A 15251-nucleotide genomic window follows, 5' to 3' on the forward strand; every position below is an offset into this window, starting at 1 on the left:
CTAAAAGAGACGAAAAGTAATCAGATTTAGCAGTTTTTAATGCTTTTCTGTAAGATAGGTTAATTTCCCTCCAAGCAATACGAAATACTTCTAGTTTTGTTTTCCTCCAGCTGCGCTCCATTTTCCGGGCTGCTCTCTTTAGGGTGCGAGTGTGCTCATTACACCACGGTGTCAGACTGTTTTCCTTAACCTTCCTTAAGGTTGTGTGTGTTGTTTTCTAATTGTATTTGCCTTTTATGTTGGTTTCTGTGCTGTGGTTGGCTGAGCTATGTGAATGGATGAACATAAACAGTTGTTGTGAAGAAGAGAGAAGTGCAAGTGAGACATGTAAAGAGCATTATAAATCACAAATTATATAAATAAGCAGGAACCACTAATCTACAGATTTTTCTAGAAAACATCTATAGACAAAAATTGTTATAAGACTCCTGTCACTAAATGAGCCTGAAAAGATTTTGTGAAACTGATTTGATTGTTATAACCAGAAAGAGTATATAGGTATAAACTGTGATACTGCAGCATATGCTTGGATTGTAATCATTCATTTAGATCAGATTAATTACACATACAAACATCTCAGTATGCAAATAAATTAGGTGAGATTAATTAGTTTTTGTTCATTTATAAAGACAAAAAGTGCCATAGATCTTGTTTATGTAAGTGTTCTTAAAGGAGGATTGATAGTGAGATGAGAGACATGGTTAGGGGAAAATAAATCATCATTCTAGCAATCAATAAAGACGTACCAAAAAGAGAATTACAGAGAAACAGAAATAGAAATAAGATTTTTTTTTTCTATTCTATTAAAAAATGACACATTTGACTGCTATTTGTCGATATACTTTACTGTTGGTAGTCCATTCTCAGAACAATGAGAGTCTAATCACATATCTGAGTGTCTTTCCTTCTTCCCAGTAACAGATTACTGCTCGGGAAATCTGCATTAATGCTCAAATTGTTTTTTCACAGAATGAAGGCTGTTTCATGCCTCGAGCATGAGTTTGCAAGCTTCAAAGCATTGTGCTGCCTCCTTAATTGCCACACAAGCTGCCATTCCCCAGCCAGGGAGACAGTAACATTTTCTTTTTCACATTTTCCAGGCAACTGCAAGACTTCCAAAACATGACGCTTTACATTCAATTCTTCTATTTCCCCTTACAAACAAGGTTTTGAGTGACAACCTTGGGACAGTTGGTTGAAAATACTTGCTGTGTATTATATGGTAAATTAGTTTTAAAGCTCTAGGATGAACACAGTTTTCTTCTGTGATATACACCTAATGTTCTAAACATGGGGCAATTTTCACCAGTTGGCTATTTTCTTTAAGACTCAATTCTCTCTACAGAATATCCCATTTGGACCTCAAGAGTCAGCTGTTTGTAATGCTTGATCTTATCATCTTCCTGTAGCTGAAAATACAATCAAAATAAAATGAAACCTCAATGTGGACATTATAGTTGTCATGCAACAGAAGAGGATACACAATAGCTTCCAAAAGAGTGGTTTATTGACAGGTAAAGTGGTGCACAAGTGATAGCCGTAGTGGAATTCAGAGAACTACAAATAACAAAATTCCTTATCTCATGCAGGCATTGGCTGGAACAACAGGGAACAATGAAAACAGAAGGTGACCTGAAGACAGAACAATCCACAGTTAAGTATCACAGGTAAGTATTCAGTCAAGTTCACACAGAGTTGTGCACAACGTAACCAGACAACGAGGGTAGGCAAGGTGAGTGACAGTACAGGCTACGGGGCAGTTTTGGCCTAATGGATAGAGAGTCGGACTTGTAACCTTTAGGTTGCGGGTTCGAGTCTCAGGTCTGGCAGGAATTGTAGGTGGGGGGAGGGAATATCCAGTGCTCTCTCCACCCTCAATACCACGGTTAAGGTGAGATCCTTGAGCGAGGCACCAAACCCCCAACTGCTCCCCAGGCGCCGCTGCATTTGGCCGCCCTCTGCTACGTGTTGTGTGTTCATGGTGTGTGTGTGTGTGCACGCATGTTTGATCACTACTCACTCATACTTGGCCACATGTCTTCCTTTCCTTTCCTCCCTCTTCCCAAAAGGTGCAACATTGCGCCAAATTAAATCTAACTGGGGAGTGGAAGGAATAGGAAGAAGCCAGGACAAAATGAGCCAAGATAGAATCCACAGCAGACAGTCCATGATGCAGGGCAGAGCAGAAAACTCCCAGGGTTGAGCTGACAGAGCAGGGAATCAACACAGCGGAGCTGAAGACCTCCAAGTTGGAGCTGGAAAAGCAGGATATGAGCTGAACGATGGAGCTGAAAACCTCTACTACAGTAGAGCAGATGAAACTAACCCCAAGTAGACTGGTTGGCTTGAGACCATCGGGAGGATCAGCTGGCTTGATAACTATTGGGGGGCTGGCTGAGCAGGAGATCTCCATGGTGGAGCTGAAGACATCTATGGTGGAGTTGAAGACCACCACAGTAGAGCAGAAGAAACTAACTCAGGCAGACTGTCTGGCTTGAGACCATCAGTAGGATCGGCTGGCTTGAGAATGTTTTGATGGGTGTCTGGCTAGAGAACATTTGGGGGGCTGGCTGAGAGATGGGCATCCAGAGTGCTGGCTGACCTGTAGACTGAAGGGCTGATTTCAGTAGAACTAATTAGATAAAAAGACAAACAGAGAGTTCTAGGGTGGCCTCCATGGGTGAGATGAGGGAATATTGATCGTCATCTGTGGCCATGATGAGTGGTCTTTGATCAGCCTCTATGGCCGTGACGAGGGAACTCAGATCGGCCTCTGTGGCTGTGACAAGGTGGCATGTGGCCTTGTTTGAGTAGACAGGGACAACCTTCATGGCTGCATCAGTGCAAACAGGTAACTCTGGGAGACCTCTTTGGTCACACCTAGACAGACAGGAAATTCGGGGTACGACCTCGGTAGTCACATTTAAGCTAACAGGAAACTTGAGAACGATCTCCATGGATGCATCTGGGCAAACAGGAAACTCAGGAACCGTGTCCTTGGTTGCAACAGGGCATAGAGGAATGAATATCACCACGGCAGTGGAAGTTGGAGAGCAGTGTGCAGCCCAGAGTCTCAGAAAGGATTCTGGCATGATGGTCATTTCATCAGGAGACTCAAACATAGCTTCTGTAGCAAATTAGCTCAAAAGGGAAATGTATATATATAATTAGTGTAATATATTATATATATATTATACATATTATAATTATATATATAATTAATATTATAATTAAGTGCTCCTGTAGCTCAGGTGGTAGAGCATTGTGTTAACAAGCGCAAGGTTTGGGGTTCGATTCCCCGGGAACACATGATAGGTAAAAAAAAGATAGCCTGAATGCACTGTAAGTCGCTTTGGATAAAAGCGTCTGCCAAATGCATAAATTTATTTTAATTTAATTACAATTAATTATAATTAATTACAATTATTTAACTCGGCTGCCAGTAGTAACTGTAGCAGAATTAATATTACAATCAACTAAACTGTTCGTCCAGTGAACATTCATTGTAATTTCATATCAACTCTAAGAAAGAACATTTTCTTGGCCACAGAAAACAACTTTCTTACAGTATTAATGCATTAGAGCATGTAGCTATAGATCGGACCGTAAAAGGGACATTGTGGACATTATACACAAGCAATGACAGAACCAGAGACTCATGTAATTTGTGCATAAAAGATTTAACTAAAAACACATAACTAATCTAAACAAACAAAAAAAAAAAAAAAAAAAAAAAAAACATACATCACTCATACCCAGGTGGAGTTTACATGGATGAACGAAAGCCGTTAGAGAAACCAGAGAATGCAGTTATGGAAAATGAGTCAGTTAACCACCTGAGTGAAACCATCATCTGTTTCGTTTAGTTAAATGTACGATACTTGCAATGCCTGGCACAAACTTAGGGGTCCTTCGAAGACATCTACTGTAGCTCAGCACCATCTTCTCAGAATCTAAAAGAACCTAGACTGGCGGGTCACTGATGTGAGGTCTTATAAATTTGATGCAGGTCACACCTCTGGATTTGAATGAGCCAATGAGGAATGGTACCTTTGGAGGGAAATTTTACGACTCTTTTTCTCTTGCATATGTAAGAGGACTGGATGTTGATATACAGTACAAACTATTTAAGATTGTTAGAACACCAACATGTTGCATAGGTATCAACATATAATATACACTATCATTTAGATCATCAGAATACGAATTCTTCGAGACCAAACATGGTACAAATGAGGTGATATTAACTAGTGATATATCACAAGTATGCATAAAACAGTATACAATACACAAGACCATATACAAGAACGTAATAATCATACACTATGACCTGGGGATGTTTGTCGGGGGTGCGTGGGAAGGCGAAAGGCTGCAGCGGGAGAACAGGTGTGTGAGAACAGCGGAGGCTGGGAGCACACCTAATGGCAGGTACGCCGGATCCCGCTGCTGACTGGGGAGGCTTAGGTAGCCACCCAACAGCTGCCTGTGGCGAACCTCCTGGTCTATGACAATCTGAAGTGGCCCATCCTTCAATGAGTCGGCCGTACCCCTGAACAACACCGTCAACGCTTCTGTTCAGGCTGGCCGTTTGTGATGGCTCAACAGCTCTGGGATGCAAGGGGGCGTAGTGGAGAGCGCAGGAGCCACCGCTCCGTCATCAGCTTTTCCCTCTCTCCGCCAATCTCTTGGCTATCCTTCTGCTGCTGGGGCAGCGTGAAGGCCTGGGCCGGCCTGCTGGAGATGTGGGGACCCAGGTCATTTTTTGGACTGGTGTCCAATGATGGAGGTGGGAGCATTGATGAAGAAAACACATAGAATGAAGGTGGCGGTTAAGAGGTCCTCAGTGTTCAGGGCACGGAGTTTATGTCACGTACATTAAGCGAACTATACAAACTTTTGAGCATTAAATCGATTCGCACCAGTGTCTATCACCCACAAATGGATGGCTTGGTGGAACATTTTAATCGCACATTAAAGTAACGTAAAAAAAAAAATGCGGTTACAACATTTCCGGCATCAAGACTGTCTGTGCATTAATGACCATAATTTGATCAAACTGATCATAATCATACAAATCCTGGCTTGTAGCTCAGATAACTTTTTCATTCACTTTATTATTCTTCCTGTTATGTGCACCTAAATAAGTTGAAAATCTCACACATTCATGGAAAGTAGCTTACTTTGTGTTAAATTAAGGTGGATGCCAACTGAAAATGACAAACTGAAAATATATTTCAAAGGTTCAAGGTTTGACTGATTAGCATGGTCCAGTTAGCCATCTGCAAAAAGCCTTTTTTCTCTATTAATGGCCATTTGAAAGACTTGGACAGCTACTTTTCATGAATCGGACATTGCTTCTTCTAATTGTAAGCATTTGATAGAAAACATTGAGGCACACAATTTAATGTACTCTTTTTTCACATTAGGTTTGTCCATGAATTATAAACCTCTAAAATATTTATATTTAAACAGGATGTCGAGGCGGGACATATCGAAGGGCTTGTCCTTACATTCAAGGCTTGATTGTCCTCTTATTCATTTATAGACTCTTTCACTGCAGTCATTCCCTGCAGATAAATGCTGAGTCTAGCAAACAGTGTCACTAAACTGCTGAGGGTAATATATGTGTTCTCACAGTTCAGAGACTGTGATAAGCTCTTTCAAGTATTAATACTCTCCCTCTTTTTATACTGTAAGTGCAGTGTGTTTTGAAACCACACCCTTGTTTGGCATCCCATTATGACATCAGCAGACGTCCTGATATGTCTGATGCTATAGTGGGGACACATTTGTCTCTCAGCTTGGACAGCTGAGGGGTCAACAGTGGCGCCTTCCCATCCCAATTTTATGTCCCCTCTTAAAAACCCAAAGACTCCTTGCTTGTTATTTAAATGCAGAGACGTGCATGTGGCATTTTTGTTCGATGCCATCCTCGGTAGATAAAATATAATGTACAGCTGTTGACCCTACCCAAGTTAGTGTTTCTTCAACTAGGCCTGTGTCACCACTTTCACTCTTATTTCCTCTCTTGAAAAGTGGAGGTATTTAAGAGCAGTTGGGCTTCTACTATTTTTAGCAAGGGTTTTAAGTTAAAGTTTAGTGATCTTTAAGACTCGTTGTTTGTCTGGAGCTTTTGGCAACTCAGTGGAGTTTTAATATCAGATTAACTTTATGAAAGCAGATGATGTTTATTGTCATCTCAAGTCTGGATTCTGGATGTGTATCCTCTACTAACAGACGAATTGGCAGCACAAATGTTTTCATTACTGGGGTATTTTGTACCTCTTTTCACTTTCGTTTTAAAAAGGGACATTGGAAAGCAAGACCTGGACCCATGTAAGTGTTATTTGTAATTTATTTGTGTTACATACATTTTTAGGAGCTCAAGCACAAAGTGCCAACTAGTTAGTCATAGGCCACTTGCCTGATTGGAACAAAATCAGACACATTTTCAGTGATTATCAAAAGCTTTTAATAATATTTAATATATTTTTTTGAAATATATTTGAAAATGCTGAACTGTAAGGTTGTTCCATGTCATGTTTAGCTCACTATAGAAATTTAATAACTTTTTTAATTTAAGTTTTAATTTCCATGATTTTCTAGGTGTGAAAAAAAAAGTTCCATTTGCAGTTTAAGGATAAGTCTGCTGATCTTCAACCAGATTTGTATTGTTGTCAGAAGTACATGCAAATGAACAGTGTATAATCTTTCTCCATGTTGCCTGCACTGAGATCTACTTGTTCAATGAGATACATTTCATTGTTTTCAGTCACATGACTGGCTTGAAGACCTGTGCGGGCAAAACATCCATAGAACTGCAGCACAAGCCCATCAATTTTCTATCTGTTCCAATCCAAAAATATTTAGATCACCTCTTAAAAGAATAAAATGAAGATATGTGAACAAAATGCAGGTTGTGGCCATTAGCAATCCATATAAAGTACTGCTGCAATATTTTAATCACATTCTAAAACGTTTAATGTGAAAACACAAAGTGCAGATTTTCATCAAGAATTTGATGGTACTGCGCCCCATTAATTTTCCTCCTGACAGGTGCTTCAGTCCGTGCTGCAGAGAAACACCCCCATAACAGGATATCACCACCTCCATGCTTTACTGTAGGAATGGTTTTATTTGGATGGTGAGCTGTATTGGATTTCCACCAGACATATGGTTAATAGAATTTTAGTCTCATCTGCCTCAAAATCTTCAAGGTGTGTTTCGGCAAATCTCAGTCATGACTACATGTGGCCTTTCTTGAGTAGTGGCTATTTTTATTTTTTTGCAATCCTCCCATACAATACATACATTTTTTGGGTAATTTGTGTATGTGTCTGTGGTGTACCAAATACCTCCCACTTCTCAAAAAAAGATTTCACTGTGCTTCTAGGTATTGATAAAGCCTTTGAAATTTTTGTGCCATTTTTTTTGCCATTAAGAAGGTGATTCGCTATGCCTGACTGAGTTTACAGTACAAGTCATTTTTAGGAGTGGGATGATTCTTTTTCCATCTCAGTGATTCTGTTTTATTTATTTTTATTTTTAATGACATGTTGGTGTTTGATCTGCTTGGATGTTATATATGTAAATACAGCTAGATATAACAAAAACTATGTCCATCTTCATCTCAGGCTACAAAGCAATAAAATGTGATTATTTTAAAGGGGATAATTCTTTTCTATACCACTGTACATTTTACAAGTTAATATTACTCTTGGCTAGCTCTGATTTCTTAGAGAAGACAGCGTGACTTTTTGATTCGCCATCATGCCGTGCTCATTTCAGTTATAAGGTTTACATAAGGTTTACACTCACTTCACCAGCTCATAGTAATTTTAGATATTAATGTATAATATTGTGCTATTTCTGGCTCACCTGTTAGTCACCCAGCAAACATGGGGAGTGAATGTGTCTGCCAAATATTTTTCTCATTCTTTGATAGAATTCATTATTTGTTTTGAAGCCATTACCCATGCATTCCGAATAAGGTATTTGGCTTCTGTCATATCCTTAGCACACAACAACAACCTTGTATTATAAATAGTTAAATCCTTGGCAACTTTACAGCTGACTTTACTGATCAAAATCGGTGTTCCATTGATCATGATTTGAGTCACTTTTATCTCACCTTGCATCTACTTTGCATTTACTTTTTTGGGCTGTAGGACGTGTGAGCTTGAAGGAGGATGTTTCAGCATTTTCAAGACATTTGTTGAATCAGAATACGTGGCTAGAAATTCATTATAAATCTGAGATGAACCGACTATATAGGAAGGTGGAAACAACTCGTCTGCACCATCAGCAGAGCAATATATAAATGTAATGAGCAACGCAGCTGTAACAGAGCTGTTTTTTTTATTATTATTATTTCTCTCTGCACAGGTCCACACAGCAGCAGTGATGAAACTCTCCTCTCGCGCTCTCCTCTCCCTCCTGCTGAGAGCAGAAGCAGCAGGAGTCAGAACCGCAGCAGCCCCCCACCCCCAGCCCGACGATCTGTGCACCCGCCCCCTCGTGTCTCACCCGTGGGTAAGCACCACTGCCAGCTCGTATATTATGTGACCAATGTTGTGTCTCGCAGAAGTCACATGACAGAAGTCACGTGAAGAAGTGTGTCAGTGACAGAGCATGCTGCTGTCACCATGACAACAGCATTCATACTTTACACACATTTATGCCTCTGTGTACAAAAAAAATGCACATGAATTGCATTTTTGCAGAAATGCTGTAAATATTGTCTGTACGTTACTTTCACCTTACTGATGTCTGTTTATTATGGGATATCAGAATTGTAAATACAGTTATCTATAATCAGTTGCACTAAACACATGTACATTATTCTGCAGTCTATATGGTTTAAAAATCACTAAAGTAGAAGCCTGTTGATAGTTGAAAACATCATTAGAATGATAACAGAATAACATTCTCACTCTGTAGACTGTTTCAGAACATTGAGCAAACCTAGCAATTATGAACAAATACAATCCATGGCTTCTTTTTAAAAATTATTTTATTGTCTTTTTTAAATGTTTTTCCCCCTTATGATTTTATGATTTTAATAACAATAAGCTATAATATCAATGAGCATTATATAATAATTAAGCTGAATGTTACGCTGAATTTAATTTGTTTGATAAAAATACAGTAAAAACAAAAATAATGTGAAATAATATTATTAATTTAAACTAACTGTTTTCCATTTGAATTAAAATTTTAATTTATTTCTGTGATGCAAAGCTACATTTTCAGCAGCCATTGCTCTAAGTTTTCAGTGTTACATGATCTTTCAGAAATTATTCTGAGAAGCTGATTTGTTGCTCAAGAAACATTTCTGAAAATAATTTTAATATTTTTGTTGAAATGTAATACATTTTTTTCATTACTATTTGATGAATTGAAAGTTCAATATAAACATGTTTCCAAGTGGTGATTTAGAAAAATTGATTTTATAAAACATATTATTGAAGAGAATATTAGTGGCTATCTTAAGTGCCTGCCATATCATATCATATCATATCATATCATATCATATCATATCATATCATATCATATCATATCATATCATATCAACATAGCTGTTTATGCTGACTGCAGTCACAGTGTAGGAAAGAGAACATGAGTGAACCAAGGGCTCCAGCTAGTGGACATCTTAGGCATTTACTTTATTTTATTCTTTTTTTAAAATATAAAACTGATTTTGATTGCAGAGCTTTTGGATTGAAATTATTATTTGATTCAAATCAAATAATAGTTTTTAGAATAAAAAAAAATAAAAAATTATTAAATGTGTTATGTGTTTATAGGTAGGAACTGTAACTAGTTCTCATTCACAATAGTGACACATATAAATATCTGTTTCTCGTTCAGCCTCTAGAAAAGAGTTTCAAAGGGACGGAGAAATCATCCGACCCATTGTGTCATCCCCGAAGAGGTTTGCAGTGGTCTCTCCCAAGCCTCAGTCCCCTGGTGAGTGTGTGATGTCTTTTTATTCTGCTCGGCTGCTGCCAACCCTCCCACAGTCATTTTCCATCCTTCATTAACTGGCTACTGGTGGTTGTCATAGCAACACTGTGAAGACTAAAGACTTCCATTAAGAAACAGGCGAGTAATTCCCCTGCTAATGCTTCTCGACTAATGAAAGCTAAATTGATATGTCTTAAAATAAGTATAATAATTTAATTGAATCTGCTATATATTTTTGCTTTTTTTGCCTCAATAATTCATTTGAAATATACAGTAAATTTAAATACCTATATATAATGTTAGTTAAACACTTACAAATGATATATAAGCATATTTATAAAAAAGATTTTCTAAAGTCTTAATGGATGATCCACTTTTACTCTTCAAAAGTTTGGGGTTGTTGAGATTTTTTTTTTATGTTTTTGAAAGAAGTCTCTTATGGTCACCAACGCTGCATTTACAGGTGCATCTCAATAAATTAGAATGTTGTGGAAAAGTTAATTTATTTGAGTAATTCAACTCAAATTGTGAAACTCGTGTATTAAATAAATTAAATGCACACAGACTGAAGTAGTTTAAGTCTTTGGTTCTTTTAATTTGATGATTTTGGCTCACATTTAACAAAAACCCATCAATTCACTAGCTCAACAAATTACAATACTTCATAAGACCAGTAAAAAAAATATTTTTAGTGAATTGTTGGCCTTCTGGAAAGTATGTTCTTATCCTGTACTTGTACTCAATACTTGGTAGGGGCTCCTTTTGCTTTAATTACTGCCTCAATGTGGCGTGGCATGGAGGGTGATCAGTTTGTGGCACTGTTGAGGTGGTATGGAAGCCCAGGTTTCTTTGACAGTGGCCTTCAGCTCATCTGCATTTTTTGGTCTCTTGTTTCTCATTTTCCTCTTGACAATACCTCATAGATTCTCTATGGAGTTCAGGTCTGGTAAGTTTGCTGGCCAGTCAAGGACACCAACAGCATGGTCATTTAACCAACTTTTGGTGCTTTTGGCAGTGTGGGCAGGTGCCAAATCCTGCTGGAAAATGAAATCAGCATCTTCAAAAAGCTGGTCAGCAGAAGGAAGCATGAAGAGCTCCAAACTTTCTTGGTAAACAGGCGCAGTGACTTTGGTTTTCAAAAAAACACAATGGACCAACACCAGCAGATGACTGCATCCCAAATCATCACAGACTGTGGAAACTTAACACTGGACTTTAAGCAACTTGGGCTATGAGCTTCTCCACCCTTCCTCCAGACTCTAGGACCTTGGTTTCCAAATGAAATACAAGATTTGCTCTCATCTGAAAAGAGGACTTTGGACCACTGGGCAACAGTCCAGTTCTTCTCCTTAGCCCAGGAAAGACGCCTCTGACATTGTCTGTGGTTCAGGAGTGGCTTAACAAGAGGAATACGACAACTGTAGCCAAATTCCTTGACATGTCTGTGTGTGGTGGCTCTTGATGCTTTGACCCCAGTTCAGTCCATTTCTTGTGAAGTTCACTCAAATTCTTGAATCGATTTTGCTTGACAATCCTCATAAGACTGCGGTTCTCTTGGTTGGTTGTGCATCTTTTTCCTCCACATTTTTTCCTTCCACTCAACTTTCTGTTAACATGGATACAGCATTCTGTGAACAGCCAGCTTCTTTGGCAATGAATGTTTGTGGCTTACCCTCCTTGTGAAGGGTGTGCCAATGATTGTCTTCTGGACAACTGTCAGATCAGCAGTATATACACTAGATGTCGCCTTAGCTACGGCAGATCATTGGAACATTTTGAAGGCTCAGGAAACCTTTGCAGGTGTTTTGAGTTGATTAGCTGATTGGCATGTCACCATATTCTAATTTGTTGAGATTAATTGGTGGTTTTTTGTTAAATGTGAGCCAAAATCATCACAGTTAAAATAATCAAAGACTTAAACTACTTCAGTCTGTGTGCAATTAATTTATTTAATACACAAGTTTCACAATTTGAATTACTGAAATAAATGAACTTTTCCATGACATTCTAATTTATTGAGATGCACCTGTATTTGATCAAAAATAGAGTAAAACAGTAATATTGTGAAATATTTGTACAATTTAAAATAACTATTTTAAAATACTTTAAATTGTATTTTATTCCTGGGTCGCAAACATAATTTACAGGAGCAATTACTTGATCCTTCAGAAATCATTCATTCATGGAAACCATGAAACATTTTCTTCAGTATTCTTTAATGAATTTGAATAGAAAATTCAAAAGAACAGCATTTATTTCAAATAAAAATCTTTTGTAAAATCCATATTGGTAGTGTGTATATATATATATATACTGTATGTACATTTTTAAATTCATATATAATTATATATATAAAAAAAATAACATTTTCCACTTGTGGGCTTCGCTCTATTACCATACAGTACATATGTTACATATATTTAATATATATAAGAAGCAAGCCAGCAGTTACTGCTGAATGTTTGACCTGATCATAGTTTTTATGATCACATTAATGTATGGTCCTTATACATTTAATTTAACAATATTTTACATTAATTGACTTAAATGACACATGGATGACACCAAAAATGGAATGAATTGCAGTCACATTTCAAGCATACTTATTGTTTAAAAATAAACTGAGAGAATCTCACAAAGCCTGTCACAAACATGATAAGGACATATTTGAAGCCAAATTAGAATAATAATAATAATTTTTAGAAAATAATCTCATTCTCATACTAACATGCTTCATTTTCTTTATGCACCTTTTTTATATTTTTTGTTCATCCCTCAGTGCGTCAGAAGTCATGTGTGGCCCGTCTGGGTGGGCGTGTGGAAGATGTGGATGCTGAGCGGGAACGGTTGATGGTACAGAAACTGAAAGAGAGATGTGAAGATCAGGCTCAGCAGCTGATCACCCTGCAGAATAAGCTCAGAAAGTCCTCACGATGCCTGGATGTGTTCACCATAACCACACAACACTTCTGCCAGAAGGTAACACACTGTCAAAGCTGTAAATGCTAGAGTGCTGGTAACTTAATAGTTAAGACACACATGGGTTGCAACCTGGATCAGTCCTAGATAGGGATGACCCAGAATTGAAAGTTAAAGTTGTAAATGGCATGAAAAAAATTGCTGAATAATTGTTTTGAAATGAACCTGACATCACATCACTATTACAGAAGCAGAGCTTTTGATCCGCTGCATGATGTAATCATCAGATTATGTGATGCTGGTTGGAAGGTAACTCAGTCCCTGTTTCATGTCACATTAGGGACAAGACAAAGATTACTTGTCATTTAAGCTCGAACATCTTATCTACAATTTGTAGAACATTTATTTCAAAGAAGGCCATTTTGGAGCAATTTTATCAAGAACCCAGGCATCAACGAGTAACTCCTTAACCAAACAAAACAAGATAGATAGATATATAGATAGATGCTTCAACTATCAAAAAGTTGTAACATCCAAGCCACCACCCACAACTCCCTAGCAACTGAATAGAAACATCTAAAGAGTGGTGGTTAGCATGTTACTATGTAGTCACTGGGGTGTTTTGGGTGGTTGCTCTGGCATTGCTAAGGTGTTGTGACTGTTTATTTGTGTGTTGCTGTATTGTTGCTAGGACTTTCTGGATGGTTGTTAGGGTATTATGTTGTTGCTAAAGGCTGGAATACACTACACAACATTTCAAATCTGAACCGATTTGAAAAAACTGGGCATCATACAATACCAACTTTGCAATAGTCACAGAGGAAAAACAGTCCTTCATACACTAAACGACTGAGGATCTCACACTACCAGACTTGTTCCAATCACAACAAACTCACGCAGAAATGTGTGCATTGTTGCTGGGAGACGCCTGACAAATGAAAACAATATGCATTCTAAAATCGGCTCAAAATGTCAAACATGTTTGAATCATAGTCTGAAGCTAAAAAAAAATCAGAGTCTGTGATCATCATACACTACGCGATTTTCTATGAAACCTGCCAACTCAAATCTGCAGACTGGCTCTGATTTTCAGCAAATAATTCTCCAGACTGTATATTGAGCCAAAGTTATGTAGTGTATTCCTAAGCTGTCATGAGAGATTGTTTGCATGTTACTATGTAGTTACTAGGGTGTTCTGGATACCTTTTTGGATCTTGACAACCACTGGTCACTGTCTTGTATTGATAATTTCTCATGCTAACAATAATGCTACCTTCGCATGTTATTGGAATTATCGTAAATATGAGTTTCCTAGTTGGAAATTGGACATGAATGACCTCTCAAGTCATAGTTACAACTGGGAAACTCTTTTTGATACCAGAGTTAACGAGTTGGGAGGGCCATAAACTTGAAACATAGTGGAGGGGAGAGATATAGTTGTAGTTCTGATAAGTTTTATTCATTTTTCCCATCTACATTGGTTTCTCCTGCTATTACAGTTATGTATATTTAAGTAAATAACCATTTGATGCATACTGTATGTAATTTGACCGAAATTTCAGAATCGTCAGTAAGCTAGATTGTTCAGTAATGTTTATATGGTTACCAATGAATGGGATGCTACATTTCAACCTGTTGGATATTGTCTAAATATATTTTGGCTTTAATAAGATTTCCCCAAGAAATAGGCAAGGATGAACTCATGAATGGGCCGTCCTTCATGATTTCTGTTCTTTTCGACAACAAAGCTTCAAGTGAAGCACTAACTCAAAAATTTCAACTTCAGAACTGGGAAGTAGGACATTTCCGATAGTACATAAATTGCAGCATAAGATATTCTGAATGGTTTCCAGGGCATTGCTGTAATGCAGGGGTCTCCAACCCTGCTTCTGGAGAGCTACTGTCCTGCAGGTTTCAGCTCCAATCAAATACACCTGAACCAGCTAATCAAGGTGTTCAGGGCTACTTGATAATTACAGACAGGTGTGTTGGAGCAGGGTTGGAACTGAAGTCTGCAGGATGGTAGCTCTCCAGGAGCAGGGTTGGAGATCCCTGCTGTAATGTTACTAAAGCCAAGTTCAGACTGCATGATTTTCAAAGTAGTCGGGTCGCTGTTCTTTTCACACTGCATGACTATCTTGGCCAGCATTCAGTCTCTGCTGTGTTCACACTGCACGATGGATCGGCGACAGAAGGTTTCACACTGCATGACTTTACAATAGGAAGAATCGCCGACAACTCTGTCTGGCACGCAAACTACGTTTCACAACCAAACACACGCGAGATGTGACAAGGAAACAATGCGATATCACCGTGCAAGACCGGAGTTCTCATGTGAGACTGGGATTATTATTAAAAATTGTAGC

The 15251-nt window shown here is 38.2% G+C and overlaps 1 protein-coding gene across 2 annotated transcripts in view; it reads left to right on the forward strand.

The window, feature by feature from the left end:
* The window catches only part of LOC109074677 (microtubule-associated tumor suppressor candidate 2-like), a 49755-nt gene that overhangs the window by 17212 nt on the left and 17292 nt on the right, over positions 1 to 15251 (forward strand). For both annotated transcript variants that reach the window (XR_006161716.1, XM_042770806.1), the window contains exons 5-7: positions 8386 to 8532; positions 9871 to 9969; positions 12746 to 12945. Coding sequence is in view for 1 of the 2 variants with exons in the window: in XM_042770806.1 (XP_042626740.1) it covers positions 8386 to 8532; positions 9871 to 9969; positions 12746 to 12945 (446 nt within the window). In the remaining variant the exon portion in view is untranslated. The remainder of the gene's footprint in view (positions 1 to 8385; positions 8533 to 9870; positions 9970 to 12745; positions 12946 to 15251) is intronic.

The sequence above is a fragment of the Cyprinus carpio genome, chromosome A15 (genome assembly GCF_018340385.1).
Source record: "Cyprinus carpio isolate SPL01 chromosome A15, ASM1834038v1, whole genome shotgun sequence".
Lineage (NCBI taxonomy): Eukaryota > Metazoa > Chordata > Actinopteri > Cypriniformes > Cyprinidae > Cyprinus > Cyprinus carpio.